Source organism: Budorcas taxicolor, chromosome 6, assembly GCF_023091745.1.
Source record: "Budorcas taxicolor isolate Tak-1 chromosome 6, Takin1.1, whole genome shotgun sequence".
NCBI classification, from domain to species: Eukaryota; Metazoa; Chordata; class Mammalia; order Artiodactyla; family Bovidae; genus Budorcas; species Budorcas taxicolor.
Window position 1 is genome coordinate 88,301,492 of NC_068915.1, and position 24,172 is coordinate 88,325,663.

Genomic DNA, 24,172 nt, shown 5'->3' on the forward strand with positions numbered 1-24,172 from the left:
AAAAACTGGAAATAGAACTGCCATGAGTGCAGTTGTTCAGTCGTGTCCGACTCTTTGCAAACCCATGGACTGTAGCCTACCAGGCTCCTCTGTCCATGGAATTTTCCCAGGCAATAGTACTGGAGTGGATTGCCATTTCCTTCTCCAGCGGATCTTCCCGACCCAGGGATAGAACCCGGGTCTCCTGCATTGTAGACAGATGCTTTACGGTCTGAGCCACCAGGGAAGTCCAAGAACTGCCATATGACCCAGAAATTCCACTGCAGAGTGTACACCCCAAGAAAACCAGAAGTGAAAGAGACACATGTACCCCAATGTTCACTGCAGCACTGTTTACAATAGCTAAGGCATGGAAGCAACATAGATGTCCATTGGCAGACGAAGGATAAGGAAGTTGTGGTAATATACAGAATGGAATATTACTCAGCTATAAAGAAGAACACACTTGAGCCAGTTCTAATGAGGTCAATGAAACTGGAGCCTATTATACAGAGTGAAGCAAGTTAGAAAGAGAAACACCAATACAGTATATTAATGCATATAATGGAATTTAGAAAGATAGTAATGACTACCCTATATGCAAAACAGCAAAAGAGACACAGATGTAAAGAACAAACTTTTAGACTATGTGGGAGAAGGCAAGGGTGGGATGATTTGAGAGAATAGCACTGAAACATATATATTACCATATGTAAAACAGATGACTAGTTCAAGTTCAATGCTGATGTTGGGCACTCAAAGCTGGTGCTCTAAGACAATACAGAAGGATGGGGTAGGGAGGGAGGTGGGAGAGGGATTCAGGATGAGGGGACATGTGCACCCACGGCTGATTCATGTCGATGTATGGCAAAAACTACCGCAATACTATAAAATAATTATCCTTCAATTAAATAAACGAATTTCTAAAACCTACCTGCATCTTTTAGTGAACACCTTAAATGGGATTTGCACCTTTGCTTGATGCCTCATTAACACTTCTACAGTATTTAAAAATATTTATGTGGGACAATTCAGTTACCTAAGTTTGTCTGTGGATCTCTGATTATTACATTTTGTACAAAATGTAACATTTGGAATCTGTACAAATGTACACAGTGGGCAAAAAGAAAAGTAATGAAATGAATAACGAAAAAGTATAAAAGGTAAGTGCCTTTCTTAAGGAGCTAAGTCTATTTGGAAACATGAGGTATATGAATGTTATATGTTAAGGTAATAACAATATATTTGTCAAAATAAATGATAAAGGTAATAGCAAATTATAGAATTTCTACAATTTTTAAGAGATAAGGTATTTCAATGTGAGCTCAAATGGAATGGGAAGAGTTTCTGTAGAAAGGAAGATTTACATTGCATCCAAGAAATGAGTAATTTTAGAAAATTGAGGAAGGACATGGGAATTCCTGAGATGAGAACAAATGTGATATGAGACAGTGACACAAAAAAGACCAAGCAAGTAGAAAATTGCATGAGGGACTCAATGGGAGATGAGTTCAAAGGGCACTGGACTGGTCTCTGAATAACAATGAGGATTTGATTTCAGAGGATTACAGAGACTGGTGAGACAGGAAAAGTTTCTCGAAGAGGATACTAATAGAGTGAAATGGTTAGGAAGATAAACTTGATATGCTAGCTTGCTTGAAGAGGGAGCTAGTCACTGAGAATAAGTATGATTGGCGAGGAAAAAAAATTCAGAGTCAGTGGGAAGGTAGCCTGGAACACCATGCAAGAGATGGTATAAAGAATAAGAGAACTTAATACGAGAAAAAAGGAAAAGATGATTTTTTTAAGAACAATTTTTCAATACAACAAAATAATTTGGAATCTGTAAGAGATTTTACCTATTGAATGAGAAAACTCAAAACTATAATCCCTGAAATAATAAACTGGCTTTCCAAATAACAAATCAGACCTGCGTTTAGGAGATCAACCAAATCATTAAATCAAGTTCTTATATATAGTTCTATGCTATACACTACAGAAAGTTTCAATTTCACAAAATTTATTTCTACTTCTGAAGGTTTCAAATATTGACAGCTGAATTTTCATTTTTCTTTTTTTCCCTAGAAATTAATGTGAATAATTAAAAATAAAATCAATTTAAGTTAAAATTTTCTGTGTGCTAATACAAGAAAACACTCATTTGTAAATAAGTAATTAATTACTCTTAGTTGGCTTCATATTTTGCAAAAGAGTAAGACTGCAACTAGATTTTGAAAATTCTACATAGTATAAATATTAAAACTTTACTAAGCTTTGACATCCAACACTGATACTATTGATAGCTTTTCTGGGATGCCTTTTTTTTTTTTTTTTAATTTTTACTTTATTTTACTTTACAATACTGCATTGGTTTTGCCATACATTGACATGAATCCGCCACGGGTGTACGTGAGTTCCCAATCCTGAACCCCACCCCCAACCACATCCCACCCCGTATCATCTCTCTGGATCATCCCCGTGCACCAGCCCCAAGCATCCTGTATCCTGTATCGAACATAGACTGGCAATTTGTTTCCTACATGATAGTATACACGTTTCAATGCCATTCTCCCAAATCCTCCCACCCTCTCCTTCTCCCTCTCCCTCAGAGTCCAAAAGTCCGTTCTATACATCTGTGTCTCTTTTGCTGTCTCGCATACAGGGTCATCATTACCATCTTTCTAAATTCCATATATATGCGCTAGTATACTGTATTGGTGTTTGTCTTTCTGGCTTACTTCACTCTGTATAATAGGCTCCAGTTTCATCCACCTCATTAGAACTGATTCAAATGTATTCTTTTTAATGGCTGAGTAATACTCCATTGTGTATATGTACCACAGCTTTCTTATCCTTTCATCTGCTGATGGACATCTAGGTTGCTTCCATGTCCTGGCTATTATAAACAGTGCTGTGATGAACACTGCGGTACACGTGTCTGTTTCAATTCTGGATTCCTCGATGTGTATGTCCAGCAGTGGGATTGCTGGGTCATAAGGCAGTTGTATTTCCAGTTTTTTAAGGAATCTCTACTCTGTTCTCCATAGTGGCTGTGCTAGTTTGCATTCCCACCAGCAGTGTAAGAGGGTTCCCTTTTCTCCACACCCTCTCCAGCATTTATTGCTTGTAGACTTTTGGATCGCAGCCATTCTGACTGGCGTGAAGTGGTACCTCATTGTGGTCTTGATTTGCATTTCTCTGATAATGAGTGATGTTGAGCATCTTTTCATGTGTTTGTTAGCCATCTGTATGTCTTCTTTGGAGGAATGTCTATTTAGTTCTTTGGCCCATGTTTTGATTGAGTCATTTATTTTTCTGGAATTGAGCTGCAGGAGTTGCTTGTATATTTTTGAGATTAGTTGTTTGTCAGTTGCTTCATTTGCTATTATTTTCTCCCATTCAGAAGGCTGTCTTTTCACCTTGCTTATAGTTTCCTTTGTTGTGCAGAAGCTGTTAAGTTTAACTAGATCCCATTTGTTTATTTTTGCTTTTATTTCCAGTATTCTGGGAGGTGGATCATAGAGGATCATGCTGTGATTTATGTCGGAGAGTGTTTTACCTATGTTCTCCTCTAGGAGTTTTATAGTTTCTGGTCTTATGTTTAGATCTTTAATCTATTTTGAGTTTATTTTTGTGTATGGTGTTAGAAAGTGATCTAGTTTCATTCTTTTACAAGTGGTTGACCAGTTTTCCCAGTACCACTTGTTAAAGAGATTGTCTTTACTCCATTGTATATTCTTGCCTCCTTTGTCAAAGATAAGGTGTCCATAGGTGTGTGGATATATCTCTGGGCTTTCTATTTTGTTCCATTGAGTCCTATAGATATCAATTAGGTCTAACTGGTCTATTGTATCATTTAAAGTTTGTGTTTCTTTCTTAATTTTCTGTTTAGTTGATCTGTCCATAGGTGTGAGTGGGGTATTAAAGTCTCCCACTATTATTGTGTTGTTAATTTCCCCTTCATACTTGTTAGCATTTGTCTTTCATATTGTGGTGCTCCTATGTTGGGTGCATATATATTTATAATTGTTATATCTTCTTCTCAGATTGATCCTTTGATCATTATGTAGTGGCCCTGTCTCTCTTCACACCCTTTGTTTTAAAGTCTATTTTATCGGAGATGAGTATTGCTACGCCTGCTTTCTTTTGGTCTCTATTTGCGTGGAATATCTTTTTCCAGCCCTTCACTTTCAGTCTGTATGTGTCCCTTGTTTTGAGGTGGGTCTCTTGTAGGCAGCATACATAGGGATCTTGTTTTTGTATCCATTCAGCCAGTCTTTGCCTTTTGGTTGGGGCATTCAACCCATTTACGTTTAAGGTAATTATTGATAAGTATGATCCTGTTGCCATTTACTTTATTGTTTTGGGTTCGGGTTTATATGCCCTTTTTGTGTTTCCTGTCTAGAGAATATCCTTTAGCATTTGTTGGAGAGCTGGTTTGGTGGTGCTGAATTCTCTCAGCTTTTGCTTGTCTGGAAAGCTTTTGATTTCTCCTTCATATTCGAATGAGATCCTTGCTGGGTACAGTAATCTGAGCTGTAGGTTATTTTCTTTCATCACTTTAAGTATGTCTTGCCATTCCCTCCTGGCCTGAAGAGTTTCTATTGAAAGATCTGCAGTTATCCTTATGGGAATCCCCTTGTGTGTTATTTGTTGTTTTTCCCTTGCTGCTTTTAATATTTGTTCTTTGTGTTTGATCTTTGCTAATTTGATTAATATGTGTCTTGGGGTGTTTGGCCTTGGGTTTATCCTGTTTGGAACTCTCTGGGTTTCTTGGACTTGGGTGATTATTTCCTTCCCCATTTTAAGGAAGTTTTCAACTATTATCTCCTCAAGTATTTTCTCCTGGTCTTTCTTTTTGTCTTCTTCTTCTGGGACTCCTATAATTTGAATGTTGGAGCGTTTCATATTGTCCTGGAGGTCTGTGAGATTGTCCTCATTTCTTTTAATTCATTTTTCTTTTTTCCTCTCTGATTCATTTATTTCTACCATTCTATCTTCTATTTCACTAATCCTATCTTCTGCCTGTTATTGTACTATTTGTTGCCTTCAGAGTGTTTCTGATCTCATTTATTGCGTTATTCATTATATATTGACTCTTTTTTTTCTTCTAGGTCCTTGTTAAACCTTTCTTGCATCTCCTCAATCCTTGTCTCCAGGCTATTTATCTGTGATTCCATTTTGATTTCAAGATTTTGGATCATTTTCACTATCAATATTTGGAATTCTTTCAAAGTAGATTCCCTATCTCTTCCTCTTTGGTTTGGTTTGGTGGGCATTTCTCCTGTTCCTTTACCTGCTGGGTATTCCTCTGTCTCTTCATCTTGGTTATATTGCTGTTTCGGGTGGCCTTTTTGTATTCTGGGAATTTGGGAGTTCTTTTTATTATGGAGTTTCCTCACTGTGGATGGGGTTGTATCAGTGGCTTGTCAAGGTTTCTTGGTTAGGGAAGCTTGCGTCAGAGTTCTGGTGGGTGGAGCTGGATTTCTTCTCTCTGGAGTGCAATGAAGTATCCAGTAATGAGTTATGAGATGTCAATGGTTTTGGAGTAACTGAGCTGTCTGTATATTGAAGCTCAGGGATATGTTCCTGTGTTGCTGGAAAATTTGCGTAGTATGTCTTGCTCTGGAACTTGTTGGCCCTTGGGTGGTGCTTGGTTTCAGTGTAGGTATGGAGGTGTTTGATGAGCTCCTATCAATTATTGTTCCCTGGATTCAGGAGTTCTCTGATGTTCTCAGGATTTGGACTTAAGCCTCCTGCTTCTGGTTTTCAGTTTTATTTTTACAGTAGCCTCAAGACTTCTCCATCTATACAACACTGATGATAAAACATCTAGGTTAAAGATGAAAAGTTTCTCCACATTGAGGGACTCCCAGAGAGGTTCACTGAGTTACATGGAGAAGAGAAGAGAGAGGGGGTAGTTACAGGTGACTGGAATGAGATGAGGTGAGATCAAAAGAGGAGAGAGAAACCTAGCCACTTATCACTTCCTTATGGGCACTCCAGAGTGTGGGCTGCTCAGAGATGTTCATGGAGTTATACAGGGAAGAAGAGAGGGAGGAAGTAGACAGAGGTGGCCAGGAGGATAAAAGAGGGAAATGAAAAGGAGAGAGACAGATCTAGCCAGTAACCAGTTCCCTAAGTGTTCTCTACTGTCTGGAACACACAGAGATTCAGAGTTGGGTAGAGAAGAGAAGGGGGAGGGAAGAGACAGATGCCACCTGGTGGAGAAAAAGGAGAGTCCAAAGGAGGAGAGAGTGGTCAAGCCAGTAATCTTGCTCTCAGGTAAAACTGGGTACTGAAGATTGGGTTTTTAAGTGTACAAAATTGACATCAAATACCAAAAAGCAAAGACTAAAAATCTAGCGTAGAGGTTGAATTTTCAAAAATACAATATTAAAGAAAAGAAGAAGAAAAAAAAAACAAAGCCACAAGAATTATTAAAACAACAACCACAAAAAAATATATATGGCGTTTGCTTTAAAAATAGTCTTTTTTTTTTTAAGTAATAGTAGGTTATAAAAATGAAAATTAAAGGAGAAATAGAGGACTTAAAAATTTTAAAAACTTAAAAAAAAAAGAAGAAAAAGAAAAGAAGAAAAAACAACCACACAACAACAACAACAAAAAAGAATGATCATAAAAATAGTAAAGATATATCTGGGACTTTCTCTGGTGTTGTGGGCAGTGTGGGATCACTTCCAAGGAGGTTCCCTCTGTTTAGCTTCTTCTGTTTGCTGGTCTCTTCAGTGTCTGATTTCTGCCCAGACACAAGGAGGGGCGGTGGTGGACCCTTTTTTTCTTTTTTTAGGCTCACTTGTTCAGTTGCGCTGCGGGGAGGGAGGGATGCTACAAACAAACAACACTGGCGTGTGCTCGCACGTCCCCGGTCTAAGCCGCTCAGGCTCCGCACTCAGGTAGCCTTCAGAGGCGCAGATTCAACTGGGCCTGCGTTTTGTGCCCTTCCCAGGTCCGAGTAGCTCAGGTGTTTGGTGAGCGTGGTCGTTGCAACTTATCGCCTTTCCCGTCCCTGCTGCTCAGTTTTCTGGGTGTACCGCTGGCGTCCATTCTCAGGCAGATGGTGACTGTTTTTGAAGACAATGATCTGCTTTTCTGGGTGCCTGATATCCTCTGCCAGCATTCAAAAGTTGTTTTGTGGAATTTACTCAGCGTTGAAATGTTCTTTTGATGAATTTGTGAGGGAGAAAGTGGTCTCCGCATCCTCTTTCTCCGCCATCTTAGGACCGCCCCCTCTGGGATGCCTATTATCTAACTTTTAATGTTGCCATCAGAGTGATTATTTGCTTATTATCTTACTGCTTTTACCTTTGCTGTTAGCTCCTAAAAAAAGAGTCTTTAGTGATAACTGAATTATGGACTTCCTAGTCTAAGTGAAAAACATCCAAGTGGATGAGAATGAAAGACTTCTACCTTTCTAAATGCTGCCATAAGAGGAGTGATCTTGCGGTTGTCGGCTGCATCCACATCTGCACCTGCTTGAACCAGTAGCTGAACCACATCAAGGTGCCCACCATTTGCTGCCAGCCACAACGGAGTGTTCCCCTTCTTGTTACGCACATCAATATGAGCTCCCCTAAATGAACGACACAAATATCACTTTCAAATGAAATGACACAAATGATAATAAAAATCAACTATTAACTTGTGAAAATATTCTTTAAAGGAAAAAAATTATTTAAAAATACATAGGACTAAATTGTATTTCTCTCAAAATTACATTACAAAGAACTTCCATTCATCAAATTAAAAGCCACTAAATCAAAATTAACCATACATCAATAATTGCTTTTCTTATTTTAAATTAAAAATAATTCATTCTTTGTGCATAATTCTGATTTCAAATCCTGAGAAAATGTAAAAATATTTTAGAGAAATAAGAAGATACATCCTGTTAATATCATAATATACTGAACAGTATCCTAGAGCACACACAGTATCCTATGAGGTGATTATATCTTTCAGATTATTTGTATTCATGTATTTATATTACTCGGTTTTGGAAAAGAAGGAATCCTAAAATAACAAAGGTTTAGCACTCAGTGGGCACCATGGTGAATAAGACTCATGGCAAATGACAGTAGTTGATAGTAGCTACTACTAAATACTACTATTAGGACACCATGCCAAAGTCTTTAAGAAGGTTAGAGCAGGAAATCCAATTTAGCAGACAAGCAACTCTGAAAGACTGGCAGGCAACCTCTAAGTGACTTAAAATAAAAAACATTCTGGACTCTATCTTATATATTGAACAGTTCCATAACTCACTTAAAAGCCCTAATTACCATAAAGAACACGAAAATCAACGGTGAAGCCTAGATTATTGCCAGACTTACACGAATTAGGGTGACATCTCTGCAAAACTGTGTGGGAGATGGGACTATGGCTGACAACAGCTTATAATAGTACTTCAAAAGTGTATACCCAGACAAGAAAGGAAATAAAGTATTTCTAGGCTGCACTGAAAAAAAACAATGCAGCATAGCTCTGGATGGGTGGAAAATAACATAGGTCGGTTTAAAACATTTAAAAAAATACACTGTTAATAGAAGTAATCATACATCTGATTTTTAAATAGTACAATTTGCACAGAGAATAGTAATCATTAGTAACCCCATATCACATATAGAGTATGGTAACATCATACCTGCCAATGAGAAGCTCACAGAATTTATAATGCCCTTTATCTGCTGCTATGGTTAAAGCTGTATCTCTCGATGAGGGCACTGGAGGGGCATTAACATCAGCACCTTTATCCAAAAGAACTCGGCCCACCTCTGCATAACCACCAGAGGCAGCTTCCATTAGTGGTGTGAGGCCAGTCTAGGTTTAGTGAAAAATAAAAAACAACACATAAGAGACTAGAAAGTACCAAAATGTTAAAGAACAATAATTTTGGGGAATATATAATATTTTATAGAGTTGTTACAAAAATTTACATCTAAATTTCAACACTGACACTACTAACCTCTCTCAGTTACAGTGACATCTACTGAAAGCAGATGATTCTGCCTAAAGTTAATTTGTGGGGGAAAAAAATGATGAAAGTATTTGGCATATGAAAGTGAAAAATGTTAGTCACTTAGTCGTGTCCAACTCTTTGTGATCCTATGGACTGTAACCTGCCAGGCTCCTCTGTCCGTGGGATTCTCCAGGCAAGAATACTGGGAAGGGGCTGCCATTTCCTCCTCCGGAGGATCTTCACGACCCAGGAACTGAACCTGGTCTCCTGCATTGCAGGTAGATTCTTTAATGCTGAGCCACCGGGGAAGCTCTCTTCCTCTCTTCTCTTTCATGATAGAATATAGTTTTTAGCTGACAACCCTAATGTCATTATTACCTACAAAAATCTATTTCTGGGACTTCCCTGGTGACCAAGGGCTTAAGAATCCACCTTCTAATGCAGGGGACATGGGTTCGATCCTTGATCAGGGAACTAAGATTCCATATGCTGCAGGACAACTAAGCCCATTGGCCACAACTAGAGAGAAGCCTATGTGTAGCAATGAGGAGCCCACACGTGCAATGAAGATCCCTGCATGCCCACAAAGTGTATCCCGCGTGCCACAGATAAACCTTCCACAGCCATAAACAAATAAATTTAAAAAAAAAGAAAGAAAGCAGTGTCTCTCTCGAAGATTAAAAAAAAAAAGTTGCTACGGTATTTTAAAGAGGTGATGCTTAACCGAGTCATATTTCTATTTAAATGTATAAATATATATGTAAGAGATGACTATTACTACAAAGTACTAGAATTATAATAAGCATATTGCTAATGTATACCTTAAATGTCAAAGAAATAAATCCATAGGCTAATCTCAGACCTCTTCTTACCTTAGCTCTGTGTTCCACATTTGCTTTTCTATCAAGCAGAAGACTAACCACTTCAGTTCTTCCTTGGAAGCAGGCTAAGGTAAGGGCAGTGTTCCGATTGGTTTCTATTTGAGCATTAATGTCAGAGCCCATGTCTAACAGGAGCTTAACGGCAGCTGTGTGCCCATTCATAGCTGCTAACATCAGAGGAGAAATGCCCAATTTGCTACCAGTTCTGGGGGTGGAAGTATGGGAAGAACAGAAGGAAAAATATACATTTTTAAATGTCCTGGAAAAATTGGATGATAAAACAGAATTCTATCTCATGATTGAAGATTAAGATTCTTTATTCTGTAGACTTACTTAAGAACACACTTCAAATCCTTTACTACCCAGAACCAGAATACTTTCTGCACAATGACTTGGACTAAAAACAAATTAACTCATTATTAAAGTGAAGTTACTCAGTTCCATAAGAAATAGAGTAATTGATAATTTTTTTGAAGTTGTATGTCAATAATTTTAAATATTTAAATTTGAATTCTAAATTTATAATGTAGGCATTTCCTATATATGGCATTAAAGATCTGCTGTTCTACAAATATCTTTAACATAACACTCTTAAGGGACTTGGAAAGAGAGACTAAAACTTACCTAGAATTAATCTCAGCTCCTGCATTTAGTAATATTTTGATAATATTCACATAACCACCAGAAGCAGCCAGGCTTAGAGGTGTGTAATCAGAAACATTCCTGTGCTCTTTATTTGCCCCTCGAGCTAACAACAGCTCCACCACCTGGAAAAAGAAAAGAGAAAAAATGGTTTTCTTCTTATGGTGAGACAATTTGCAATTTCCCTTTTTTTCTGGTATATTCTCTATAATAAAAGAAAGGGAAAGTCCTTTCATCCTTTGCACAAAATCAGTCTCAAATGAAAAGCAAAAGGTCTTAGAAGTCAACAAAGGGATAAGTAAAATCCATTTTGCAGTCTGTTGAAATGGCAGTATTTTCATTGAAAGATCTATAGTTCATGTGTTCTATAAAAGATTTTTTCATTTGTACATGTAAATGTCCTTAAAAACTAAATGTAAAAAAATTTTTGGAATAAAGCCAATAATTTTTACCCAATATTTTACTACAAAAATTTTCAAGCACATGGAAAAATTGAAAAAAATTACATACATTCATCACCTAGATTCTACTATTAATATTCTACTATGCTTACTTTTCTCTCACAGTTACTTGTCTGTCCATAATTGATGCATTTCATTTCTAAGTAAGGTGTAGACACCTGCAATTTCCCTTAAATACATCAGCAAGTGAGCAATTAACTAACCTCTTATTTTTTCAGGGTTTTTTTTTTTTAGGTGAAATCTGTAACTTTAAATAAATGCACAAAACTTAAACTGTATATTCACCAAGTATTGACAAATGGATACAACTAATTTAAATCTGCTATTTTTTCCACTTTATTTTTTTAACTGAAGGATAATTGCTTTACAGAATTTTGTGGTTTTCTGTCAAACATCAATAAGAATCAGCCATAGGTATATGCATGTCCCTTCCCTTCTGAATCTCCCTCCCATTTGTTATTTACTCATGTTCCTTCCCAGTCAGTTCTACCCACAGGCTAGTTGCATTGGATCTTCATATAAATGAATCACACAGTGTTTGAGAGTAATTTGTATGTATTGTGCAGCATTCCATTAAGTGAATACACTAGTTTATCTATTCTATTGATGAACATCACTACTGTTTCTAGTTTTGGCAATTCGGCAAAATTTAGTACTGTCAATCTTTAATTTAGCCATTCTAGTAGATGTGATATCTCACTGGGTCTTAATTTACATTCCCTGATAGCTGAGAATATTAGCATTTACTTAAGTGTCATCCAGGGGTCTTTTAGTCTACTATACCATTTTTTTGTCTTTTTGTTTTTTAAGTTCACATTCTTAACCACTTTCTTTTATAAATTTAATTTTATTTTTTATTGAAGCATAGTTGATTTACTGTGTGTTAGTTTCAGGGCAAAATGATTCAGGTATATATACATATATATACTGAACACATATGTATTCAGTTATATACATATATAGTTTTGTTTTTTTTTTTTCAAATTCTTTTCCCTTATAGGTTATTCTAAAATTTTGAGTATAGTTCCCTGTGCTATAGAGTAGGTCCCTGTTGGTCATCTATTCCATATATAATAGTGAGGATATGTTAATCCCTAACTCCTGTTTTATTCATCAGCTACTCCTTTCCCCTTTGGTAACTCTAAGTTTGTTTTCTGTGTTTGTGAGTCTATTTCTGTTTTGTATATAAGTTCATTAGTATTTGTTTTTTTTGAAATTTCACATGTAAGCAATATCATACAATTTTTATCTTTTTCTGAAGCTGTGACTTTCTATCAGATTTTTCCTTTCGTCAGTAAGCCTAAGTGGCTTATGTAATAAGATTATAAATCAAGTCCCCCAATTGGCATTAGGTTATTTTATCTTACAAGGAGTCCCTTAAGCAATAAAGTGTGTGTGTGTGTGTGTGTTTGTGTGTGCACGCTCAGTCTATCAGTCCATAGGGTTGCAAAGAGTCATGACTGACTGAGCACGTGCACACACACACACACACACACACACACACCACACACAGATCAAGTATTTCCAATGAAGTTTAAATTGAGATATAGATTTGCTGGGAAGCTCTTCAAATCAAATAGTGATCAAAAATTTCAGTTAAGTCAAAATTTCATTCATTATATTCCAAAAACAGAACATTTACAATTCTGACTGGTAGAATCACCTCCATTGTGGAATACATAAGAGAATGAGAATGGTGAAATAAAAAGAAACAGAGAATGACCTAGAGTGCTTTCTAAATATAAGATTCAACAATTCCTTATTGAGAAGTTATCAATACAAAGGGACAGCACAACTGGTGAATATAACTGGATTTAAAAAATGGATTTAAAATGAGGTTATCCAACTGATTATTAAATGCCCAAAGAAGACACACAAGTGAGTAAAGTTATAAGTTCTTGAGTCCACACCAGCTGTTCTAGCTAAAAAAAAGCTAAAAGATTATATAATGTTACCCAAGAACCAACCTTCAGAGTTAAGAAGGGTTGGGGAAAAATTAAAGGATAAAATTACTCAAAACAATTAAAAATTGAATACTCTTAATTCCCTACTAATCTTATATGTAGACAGCAACAGAGGCTGAGCTTAAGTACTTTTCATACTAAATACTCTGGGAGAGGAAAAGATGAATGAATATAGGCCCTGCTTATGGGAAGCTTGCTGACTTGATTTGGGATCATTCTATTAGTCTGAATGCAGTAGAGAGGGATCTCCATGGCAGTTAGTACTTTTAGATGAGTAGGATAATAAACAAGGTATGCTTTTTTTGGCAAGACAGCTTATGCTAACATTATTTCTTTCACTAAAAGCTAATAGTTTCGTTACTGTGATAAATCTTAATATCTGTCCACTGTTCCTACAAAATCATATAAATTAAACCATGTATTTGTTAAATGGAGGGAGGAAAAGAAATTATACTTGGGAACAACAATACCTCCTGTCTTCCCCCAGAACAAGCCAAAGATAGTGGTGTATCCTTGGTTCTTTCTGACTGGGCTTCAATGTCTGCACCGTTGTCCAGCAATATTTCAACAACACCAACATGACCAGCTGTAGCAGCCAATATGAGCGGAGTAAAACCTGAAGTAAAATAAAGATCTTAGCTAAGCAAAAGGAACAGTGCTATTTTCTATTCTATCTAAGCATCAATATAGGACTACAAGTAGTAGATACAAATTCAGAAAAAAGTTCATGAACTTTTCTTGTCTACCTTTCTTGTCTCGGTGCTCAATACTAGCTCCTCTTTCTAGCAGAGTTTGTACCAGTTCCTCGTGACCACCAGCACAGGCAAGCGTTAGCGCTGTGTCATGATTACTCTCAGTCTGTAAAAAATTAATTGTTGATTAGTTCATTAGACAGTTAAAAATGTTAACATCAATTGCATAATATGTACATATACCAAATACACACCTACACATATACCACTCTACCGTATCAAATAATTGGATATTAAATCTTTTTCTCCCCATTAGCAGTTAACTTGTGAAATTTTTTTTTTAATAAAGACTAATATTTGAATTTTATGGGCAATTCTTAAAGCAAGAAAAAAAGTATGATTTTCTAACCAAATGCTATTTTCAGCTACATGTTTTAAGAAATACTACTGTGGACTCACTTTCTCTTCTACACATAAATGGAGTAGCACAGACAAGATTTATTTTCCCATTCCAAACAAAAAAGGAAGGTTATTTGAAATGACAAGCAATACATGACACTGATCACTGCAGACAGAAATGATTAACTTATTGTACTGCCCGGAGAGTTTCCAGGCTAAAGTGAAGGGAAAGGATACCCAAAAAGAATCTGGCAGTCTCCCTAGAATTGAAGAGTTTGGAGAAGTGAAGGTGGCTAGAATTCATGGGGCAGACTACTGGGGAGGAAGGCGCTACATTCAGACGGTTCTCCAGAGATCCACAGAGGGCTCCCCTCGAGTCTTCAGCTGAGCTCTGATCAGCACATGTGCATAAGAAAAATTACTGGAGGTCAGGGAGAGACCACTAGAAGGGGCTGAACAACACCAAGAGGTTAAACAGGGCTGGGAATGGTTTGATTCTCACAGCAGAGCAGAAAGACCCTCAAAACACACAGAATATCGAGAAGAATCCTCAGCCATTGGGCCAAATTAGCTACTCTGGACTCAACTAAGAAGGCTGAAAAACAAGTCTTGAAATGAAAACACTATTTTCAGGTAACTGCATTCAAGGAACAAAGCCCATAAAAAGTCAAAGGAACAAAAAATATACATAAGCTATAGAGTACTTTGAAACACAAAGACCTATAATTGAGACATGATGACACTGTTAATATATAGTTTACTTCTGACTTCTACCAATGATAGGGACGAATATTGGATTTACCAGTGGACATACTCTATTATGGTTTAAATACTTATTTAGTGAGTTAAGTCCTCACATTTTTATTACTGTAAGCTGGTGCTATACAAAAAAAGTTAACTACTAGCCATATGTGGCTATTAGTACTTGAAATACGGCTAGAGTGACTCAGGAACTGAATTTTAAATTTTATTTAATTTTTTAACTTAAAAGCTGATAATTTGGTTATTAGAAACCTTTTCTGTATGTCTGGGGCAAATAAAATAATGATATCTACTTTTTCAGTCATTTAATCACATCTAAATGCAAATCAAGTACTTCCAATGAAGTTACATTGAGATATATATTTAAAAATAGAGTGGCAAGCCATCTGGATTTGCCCAGTATGGAGGCGGTTTCTGGGATGAGAGGCTTTTGGTGCTAAAGTCAGGAAAGTTTATGACTTATGATTTGACCACTCTAACCTGTAAGTATAACATGCACAATAATTTTGAAGACTTCAGTATGAAGTAAAAGGGTAAAATACCTCAGTAACTTTTTAGTATTGATTATATGTTTAAACAGTATTATGGATATATTATGTGAAATATAGCCTTAAAATTCATTCCTATTTCTTTTTGCTTTTTTTAAATGTGGCTACCAGACAATGTGCAATTATGTATCTGTCACCCTCATGGGACTATCTATTCCTGGAAGGTAATGAATATGTCTTATTTATGCATTCTCTACCTTAGTGATGTCTTGCCTAGGAAACAATAGATGAGAAATAAGTTGAACAAATGACAGCAGCTATAAGGGTAATAGAATCAAAGACTATCGCTAATTAAAATAAGACTACATATATGATATATATATAGAGTCATATAATAAATGCAAAAAGGATAGGCATAATCTCCTACAAGTTCAGTAACTCTAAAAACCAAGCTCCATTATAAAAAACTGAGTAACAAGATACAGAAGGAAAAAAATAGAATCAAGAAATAAGAAAAAGCCTACTAGTCAGGGATGAAGACGGAGATTGCAAAACCTGCTCTGCAAAAGAGGCTGGCAGAGAACAGAGCTACTGACTGCAGAGATCAGGGACGGACTTGCCCCAGGGGAGAGACGCACCAACTACAACAATGGAGAAGGACATGAATACTTAAATGAGTGACAGCTCTGATTGTGTTATAGTATTTGATCTTCATTTCAGGCCTATAAGAAAGGAATTATTGTGTCTGACTTTAGAGAAATGGAGACAAATGTCAGAGAAATAACCTAATGGTCACACAGGCTAATGAGTGATAAAGACTGGTGTTAAAAAAACCAAGAGGATCTTGGGTAACAAAATGCTGCTTACCCTATAATATCACAGCACAGCGCTAAGGCACAGCCAATTGAGGGAAGCATAATATTAAGTCTAACTGTATTATGCACTCTCTATGTTACCGTACAGACTATCAGTAGAAGAGTCATCTTTATGATGAAGAGTCAACTTTACCAAGTTTATAAGTTTTCTAAAAGTTTTCTTGGGGTTAAAGAGTAATTTAGGAAACCGGTGTCACTCTTAATAGAGAATGAAGAGACAAAGTTTCGAAAAAGACACAAAGTTTCAAAAAAGAGACAAAGTTGTATGCTTACACAGGAAAAATTTTAGAGAATCAGTAAAATTGGGTTTTTTTCCACATTATAAAATATCAATTCAGTTGACATTTATTAAGCACCTTGTACAGTCAAAGTACTCTACAAGGAACTCCAGGGCTGACAAAGGTAAAAGAGTCTCTGCTTACTAGAAGTTTACAGGTACTGTACAAAGGAAATTTAGGTTCAAACTAAGAGAGAAATGTGAATAATTTATGAGTTGGAGGAAAAAATATTTAAAGCTGAGGAGGGTGGTTGGTTAGTCAAATTCCTTGGGGAACTTAAAAGTAGGTCACTTCACTTTATTTCTGCATTAAGGGTAAATTAAAGCAGCTAATACTTTACAACAACCTATTAGAACAATAAAGAAGAACAAAGTTAAAGGTCCTGAAATGAGACTTTCACCCCCTCAAATACACACCTACGCATTCCCAAAACAGTAAGACATATCCTGATTTGCAATACATCAAGAAACAATTTAACTAAAGTAGGAATTTGGGTTAAAATTAGCTACTGACAAGATATACATATATATGTGTGTGTGTGTGTGTGTTTTTGAATATTTTTAATCTAGGAAATGAAATACAGGCAATGATTTTCTATAAATTAAATTAACACTGAATTTACATTATACTGGTTACTAAGTCACATTCTTGGTCATATATTGAGAGAAATCTGGAAAGAAGAGCTTTGTTAAGAGCTTTCCAGGTTTATATTCTAAAGAAAATTTTCATTTAGCTCATAATATCATGAAATATACCATTCTGTATCATAGTATGTTGTTATGATGATTCAGGCTTATATGTCACCAGGAATGATTACACAATTTTATAAGAGGGAAAAAAAAGAATCATAAGACAAATGCAATATTAAAGGAAAAGGCAACTTTTAATGAGTTGGAATGTAATTGAAAAAAATATATCTGAACTATAAAAAAAGAAATTTATTAAATTACTTTGAAAGCTGTTAGAATTTAAAGAGATGAAAACTTGTAGACCTCCACAATCCCAAACATCTCATTCTCTAACTATATCAGGGGTCATATATAAGATTAAAAAGGATAGCACTTTAGGGCATTCAATGAGACAAATCAGTAAGATAGTAACAACCCACTTAAAACATTTCATATAAACAAGTAGAAATAGGTGCATTTTAATGTAGAATGCTTTAATGGCAGATTATTACATATTACTATCAATTCATTTTATTCTGGTCTCCTTAATTTCTCTCATTAAATCATGATGAAACTATTTTCCAAGTTGCAAAGACAGGAAAAAGAGAGAAGTACCAAATGATGTTTATACCACTAAAGGTAAAACATAGTTTTACAATTTCAGTCTTGGTATGTATTTACCTTCTTTAAAATATAATAGATATATGCTAATTATTAAAAACAGGAAAAAAGTCAAAATTATAATAGAAAGTTTTTACTTTTTCTGTTTTTGAGATGTACTGCAATCAGTTACCCCAAGTTTAAGGAAAGCCTTCAGAAATTTGAGAAAAAAGTGTCAAGTAGTTTAGAACTGAACACAAGTCCAGTTCATGCCAGAACACAGGTTTTAGAACTCATGAACAGAACAGCTAATTCTTTCTCACTTTTAGTGTCTAGTAGAGTTAATTAAGGAGAAGGCAATGGGCACCCCACTCCAGTACTCTTGCCTGGAAAATCCCATGGACGGAGGAGCTTGGTAGGCTGCAGTTCATGGGGTCGCTGAGTAGGACATGACTGAGTGACTTCACTTTCAATTTTCACTTTCATGCCTTGGAGAAGGAAACGGCAACCCACTCCAGTGTTCTTGCCTGGAGAATCCCAGGGATGGGGGAGCCTAGTGGGCTGCCATCTTTGGGGTAACACAGAGTTGGACACAACTGAAGCAACTTAGCAGCAGCAGCACAGTTAATTAAAATTTAATATAATAATATATAGAAAATATTTAATTAATTCAGGGGATTCAACTCTGTCAACCAGATTTACTGTTTCATATAAAACCATTGCTCTTAAAAATCTCTACAGGATTCCTATCTACATGTTTCTATATCTAGAGTATCCAGGTATAAGTTTTATTTTATCACTTAAGCAAAATAAAAATAGAGAGCAGAGAGCTATGTTATCAGAATATATAGTAAAACAGTCCTAAATAATCACTTCAAACTATCATTTATTGATGTTTGCTAAAATAAATTCTGGTACCAGGACAGTGTATGGTATTAGTAATCTTAAAAGTCTGGAAAATATCCAAACAATTCAATAAAACCATTACATGAGAGGCGAAGAGCCTGTGGCACAAACACCAAGGGTGATTTCTAATTATAGAACATAAGATTTGAGGACTCTCATAAAGAATGCAAACTTGTTATCTTTAGCACTCTTTAAGGGCCAGAAATTAAATGGAACAACTAAGCCTGTGTGCCTACAGACAATGCTCTGCAACAAGCGACGCTACCACAATGAGAAGCCCACACACTGCAAGTAAAAGTAGTCCCAATCACTCCAACTAGAGAAAGACTGAATAGTACAGCAATGAAGACCAAGCATAACAAAAAATAAATAAGTGAATAAACGAAATCAGATATTAGTCCCCAACTATAATGATCAACTAAACAACCATTTTCCAAGAATCATTAGCATTTCGAAAGGTTTGTGTGTTAGTCACTCAGTCATGTACAACTCTTTGTGACAGGCTTCTCTGTCCATGGAATTCTCCAGGCAAGAATACTGGAGTGGGCTGTGATTCCTTTCTCCAGGGCATCTTCCCGACCCATGGATGGAACCCAGGTTTCCTACATTGCAGGTGGAATCTTTAACGTCTGAGTCACCATGGAAGCCCCAAAATGAAACGTACTGAAGCATTAAAAATTAAACTTCTTCTGTTCTTCCTTAAAACTTGTGATAAATATGTGGTACGACCTAAGAAATATGCTAAAACAATGCAAAGATTAAACACACAGGACAGCTTGTTATCTAGGCAGATTCATTTTTTAGATTCTAGACCCAGAGTGTTTGTTCATTTGAAAGCTGGCTGCACTAAAAATTGGATTTTAGGTTAAGACCTCTCTCCAAACCTGTAAAATGGGAATAGTAACAGTACCTGCTTCATGGTACTGTTATAAAGATTAAGTTAAAGAAGTAAGTATATGTAAAGTGTTAAGAACAAAAAGTTTAAGTTTTGTTAAATAAACACATGAAGGATTCAATTATTAGAGAACTTTTAATCTTTCATAGTAGAAGAATCTTGGTACTTTTTCATCATATCACCTGTCTATAATAGCACAGTACTGTCACACATAAATCAAAATATGCATTATGTAAAATCTCATGGCATTTGTATTTGAGAATCTAGTAAAAATTTCAGATGGATTAAGCACCAAAGAATCTTATATATACCACTTTAAGTAACTTCTTGGTATCATAAAAACTAGTAAATTTTAAAAAGCAACACTGAAAGTTAAAGGAAAAGTGGTAAGCAATGATTTCTGAATATTAATTCTGTACTATGTGTTCCAAAACATGTAATGCAAGGAATTTCTAATACCTAACTATTCAGTTATGATAAACTTCAAGAAAAGTATTGTAACTCAAATTAGTCTAACCCATCTGAAAAACCTCAAGCAAAGAAGCAGATTTTTAAGGCCCCATAGTCAAATGTTTTAAAATAAAAATGTGTACTATATTTAAAATGAATGTTGTATTTTAAATTTTAATATTTTAAAAGTATTTTTATGCAGCTTCTCAGAAATTAATTTATGCTAAGTGGTAAAGTTAGATATTTCATTATAACAATCTTAAAATTCAATAAATTTATGATCATACTTAATGGAACCTTTTCTGGGGCTGTTTTAGTTTAAAGCATTAAAAAATAATCCTTTTATATTTTGCTGAAGCTTTATTTTTACTTATGGACCAATTTTTGATCCCATAAAAACTAGAAAAAATACTTCTGGTTAAAACATTAACAGATTCAGAGCAAAAGAGATTGGAGAAAATAACGCAAATTCAATAAAAAGTTCAATCCAATTCTATAATGCAATCCTTAAGAAATGTAAACCATTGTGGTTCATCAAATGAATGTCTTTTTCTTTTTTTAATGAAAAATGAGGCTTATAGTATGGTATCTGGAAGGGTACCACTGAAGTTAAACAAACCTAAGTTTGACTACCAGCCCCACCACTTCTTAGTTAAATGAAGTGATTGTAAGCCCAATTCTTAATGGCTCTCTTAGCCTCGATTTTTTCATCTGGAAAATGGGGTTTTAGGAGTAGCTACTCATATGTGTAGTCTGAAGATTAAATAAGGTTATTCCTTAAAAATAGCCCCTGACAATTTTAAGTGCTCAAAACAAAACAACAAAAAAAAAGTTAGCTCTTATAATAAGAAAAGCAAGTAAGAACAAATTAAATTCCTTTTCCACAGTATTACCAAGAAACATTTTAATGAAAAGGAGCCTTCATTTTCAATAGCTTAATAGTACAGCCCCTTAACGGTACAATGATACACACACACTTTCTCTCTCCCTGTCCCCTTCCCTAAAACTGATATTTATAAAGAACTGATCATTTATAAAACAAGTTTTATAATGTACACCACCACTCTCATACTAGTCTCTCTATCAGGTACTAATCAAAACACAAAACTAAATAAACTGCAAACATTTCTCAGTCCTGAAGAAAGCCACATACCCTTATCTCCTCCAGCATTCTTGTAAGCTAGGCCTCTTGGCATTACTTCAGGAAGAAACACAAGCTATCCTTTCTTCCCAACCTCACTTTGCTCTGAGGTTTCATGGTTAAGTGAATGTTTTAAAGTAACTTTTTTTTTAAAAACAATTTAACAGGTGTTATATACACAGACACACAGACTTATTACATACTTCTGTCAGCAAGATCAGAATTTTCAAAGATAATATAAATGCAACTGAGTATATATATGATATTAAATGGAATCCAATATGAATTTTAAAGTACAACTTCTAATTAAAGTTTAGATAAAATACACAAATCTTAAGTTCTGTCTCTTAACATCCTCTTCTAAAGTTTAAGAAAAAAAAGATTACTTGATGACTGTGGAAACCAAATCTTCACAGTAATTATCAGTAATAATCTGTGCTTGGAATTTTATTGCTTTAAATGTGGATTTTGTAATTTATACTTGTCGCTCAAGTCTTTGCCCGGAGACAATGCAGTCTAGGACGATTTAAATCACTGATGAAAGTTTCACAATGATACAATGCAGTTAGAGCTGTCGCTCCTGGGTGTGGACTTACCTGCGCGTCAATGTCAATGGCAGGGTAGATAGGAAGCATGGCTGAAGGAGAGATGATAGGGCTTGGAGTTGGAGTCTGAGGTTGGGAAATGGAAGCAGCGATACTGTGGGTAGGAGTGTTTGACATTGCAGATGCTCTTCCACTGACTGCTGTTGGACAAAATAACTGCACTTAATAAGGATGAAACACTGTTAGGTAACAGCAAGAAATAATTATTAGAAAATAGTTAAAGATATTTTAAAACAAAATATCTACAGAGAGACTGCCATAGCACTAATAACTCATTTTCCTGGTTATTTCTGACATTAGACACAGAGCAAAATTTAAATATATATTTAAAGTAACCCATTTGCTAAATAATAATCCATGTGTAAAACAAACTCCCCTCTTATGGTATGTAATCATAAAACTTTAGTTCAAATTAACCCTGAAAACAAAAATATTTTTATGAATTAAAAGTAATATATATGCAAACGGTTATCCATATGTCTTCTTAATCAGAAAACGAATAAAAGTTAAAATAGTCAAGTTCAGAAGGAGAAAATGTAACTTTTACCTGCTAATTTCACACCTCATAGTCTAGAACTAATGAAAGTAATATCACTGGGGATATTCACTATGGACTATTTAAAATACTTCCTATATTAGCTGTAGACAGGGGGTAGCCCTCAGTATGACAGTATATATATATATAAATTTGATCTTCACACAGAAACAGTTTCTCACGTGCAGAAATTATTCTGAAGGAGGTAAAATGCCCACCAATCAATCAAGCAATCACACTGGACTTAGAAGGACGAAATTAAAAGATTAGGGTAGAAATAAATGCATGCATGCAACCATCCCTCAAATGTAGATTATTGTTAGTTCTTATAAGTGTAATTTTGCCATGATATTATTTTCACCAAAATAAGTAAATTAAGAAGGGGCTAATAGGTCAGTACTAAGGTAGGAGAATTTCAAGATGGTAGCAGTTGAGGGTACTTTACTCCCTCATCAACTGACTTTTGGAGTTGACATGTGAATATCAGTCCTTTCCCCCCTTATTGAAAATGCTAATCTTGAATGATCAAAAGTAGTGTGGATGTAAGTTACCAACGTAGTTATCAACTACATCAGACAGAAAACAATCATGATTCACAACTGGATCTGAAACCAGCAAGAGGTTATTTATGATCCTACCAAGAACAAAACTGAAATTGACCTTATTATAATAATTATAAACATTACTGTCAATTAAAAAAATCTATTTTACATGAAATCCTCAGTTCAGGCACAAACATACACTATACATTATAGCAACACACATTCTATAATTATACATTTTTAAGTCCACTTAAAAGCCAAAAGAAAAACAAAGGAGGAAACAAAACAAAACAAACAAAACACACTCTTCAAGTCCTTAGGGATCCAGATCAAAAGAAAAGGGTATGTACTAATTCATTAATCACCTAATGACCTTGATATTGTTACTCCATGCTGGTAGTTTTGTATGTTAAGAAAAAGATGAAGACAATTCAAATGTACACATTTTAGATAAAAATTTCAAAACCATATAAAATCTATGGCTCTTAAAATAGATTCCATAGTCTCCTTTGATTAGATATTCACAAATGAAAATGCTAACCTAAACACAAAATTAGCTTAAACAGAATGAACAATCTGTTCAAAAAACTAATTTTTACTTCATGATACTAAACAACAAAAAAATCTCAGCTTTATCATTAAATGGCTAAATTATAATTTATATTTCAACTAGAGTAAGTTCTTCTAAAGAACATATTAAATTGGTTTTATTTTTGGTCAAGGAGATAGGAAAAATCAATTTCCTCTTATCACTTCCCTTCAGGTACCTATGAAATTGCTGTACTAAAACTAAGTAACTGCCTGTCACTTATCCATTCTCTACAATTAAAATTAATAACTGCAAATATGTAGGTACCTGAAGGAACTATGGTACAGATCAGATCTTTACATGTAGAACTTCATTAGTGTTAAGAGTTCAGAGAGGTTTTAACAACAGGTAAGGAAAGAGGAGATCTTGAGAGCACAGCAAAGCAAGGTGTTAAGACTGGTTAAACAGGGAACTGATCTTGTTTTAGCTAGTATAGAAACCAGGGAAGATAGATGATCTTGGCCAGCCAAGTGCTAGATAAAAAGTGACTGAACCTTATAAGAGCATCTAATAAACTGGGACTAATGAATAAAGGGCAGAGATTATGCATAAAGAAAAAAGAAAGACAAGACTAAGCCTAATGAAGTTGTAAGATATTTAAAAATCCAAAGAAATGGAAATGGTTATTAGTCAACTGAAGTAACAAGTACTACCACAGAAAAAGGGTAAAGAAATGCTGTGGAAGTGAGTGTATACGTGTATGTTTGTGCATGTGTACATGCATGATGCAGGGATGGGTTGCAGGGACGTAGCTGGTGGTGTTTAATCCTGTTGTTTATTCTGGCCATCTCTCCTCTCCCCATATAAATGAAAATAAACAAGCCAAGTATTTTTATAATA

The 24,172-nt window shown here is 35.3% G+C and overlaps 1 protein-coding gene across 2 annotated transcripts in view; it reads right to left on the reverse strand.

Moving 5' to 3' along the window:
• The window catches only part of ANKRD17 (ankyrin repeat domain 17), a 167,422-nt gene that overhangs the window by 42,303 nt on the left and 100,947 nt on the right, over positions 1 to 24,172 (reverse strand). For both annotated transcript variants that reach the window (XM_052641727.1, XM_052641728.1), the window contains exons 16-22: positions 21,658 to 21,806; positions 13,654 to 13,765; positions 13,378 to 13,523; positions 10,465 to 10,607; positions 9,832 to 10,045; positions 8,645 to 8,820; positions 7,411 to 7,573 (exon numbers count right to left, since the gene is read on the reverse strand). In XM_052641727.1, the coding sequence (XP_052497687.1) occupies positions 7,411 to 7,573; positions 8,645 to 8,820; positions 9,832 to 10,045; positions 10,465 to 10,607; positions 13,378 to 13,523; positions 13,654 to 13,765; positions 21,658 to 21,806 (1,103 nt within the window). The remainder of the gene's footprint in view (positions 1 to 7,410; positions 7,574 to 8,644; positions 8,821 to 9,831; positions 10,046 to 10,464; positions 10,608 to 13,377; positions 13,524 to 13,653; positions 13,766 to 21,657; positions 21,807 to 24,172) is intronic.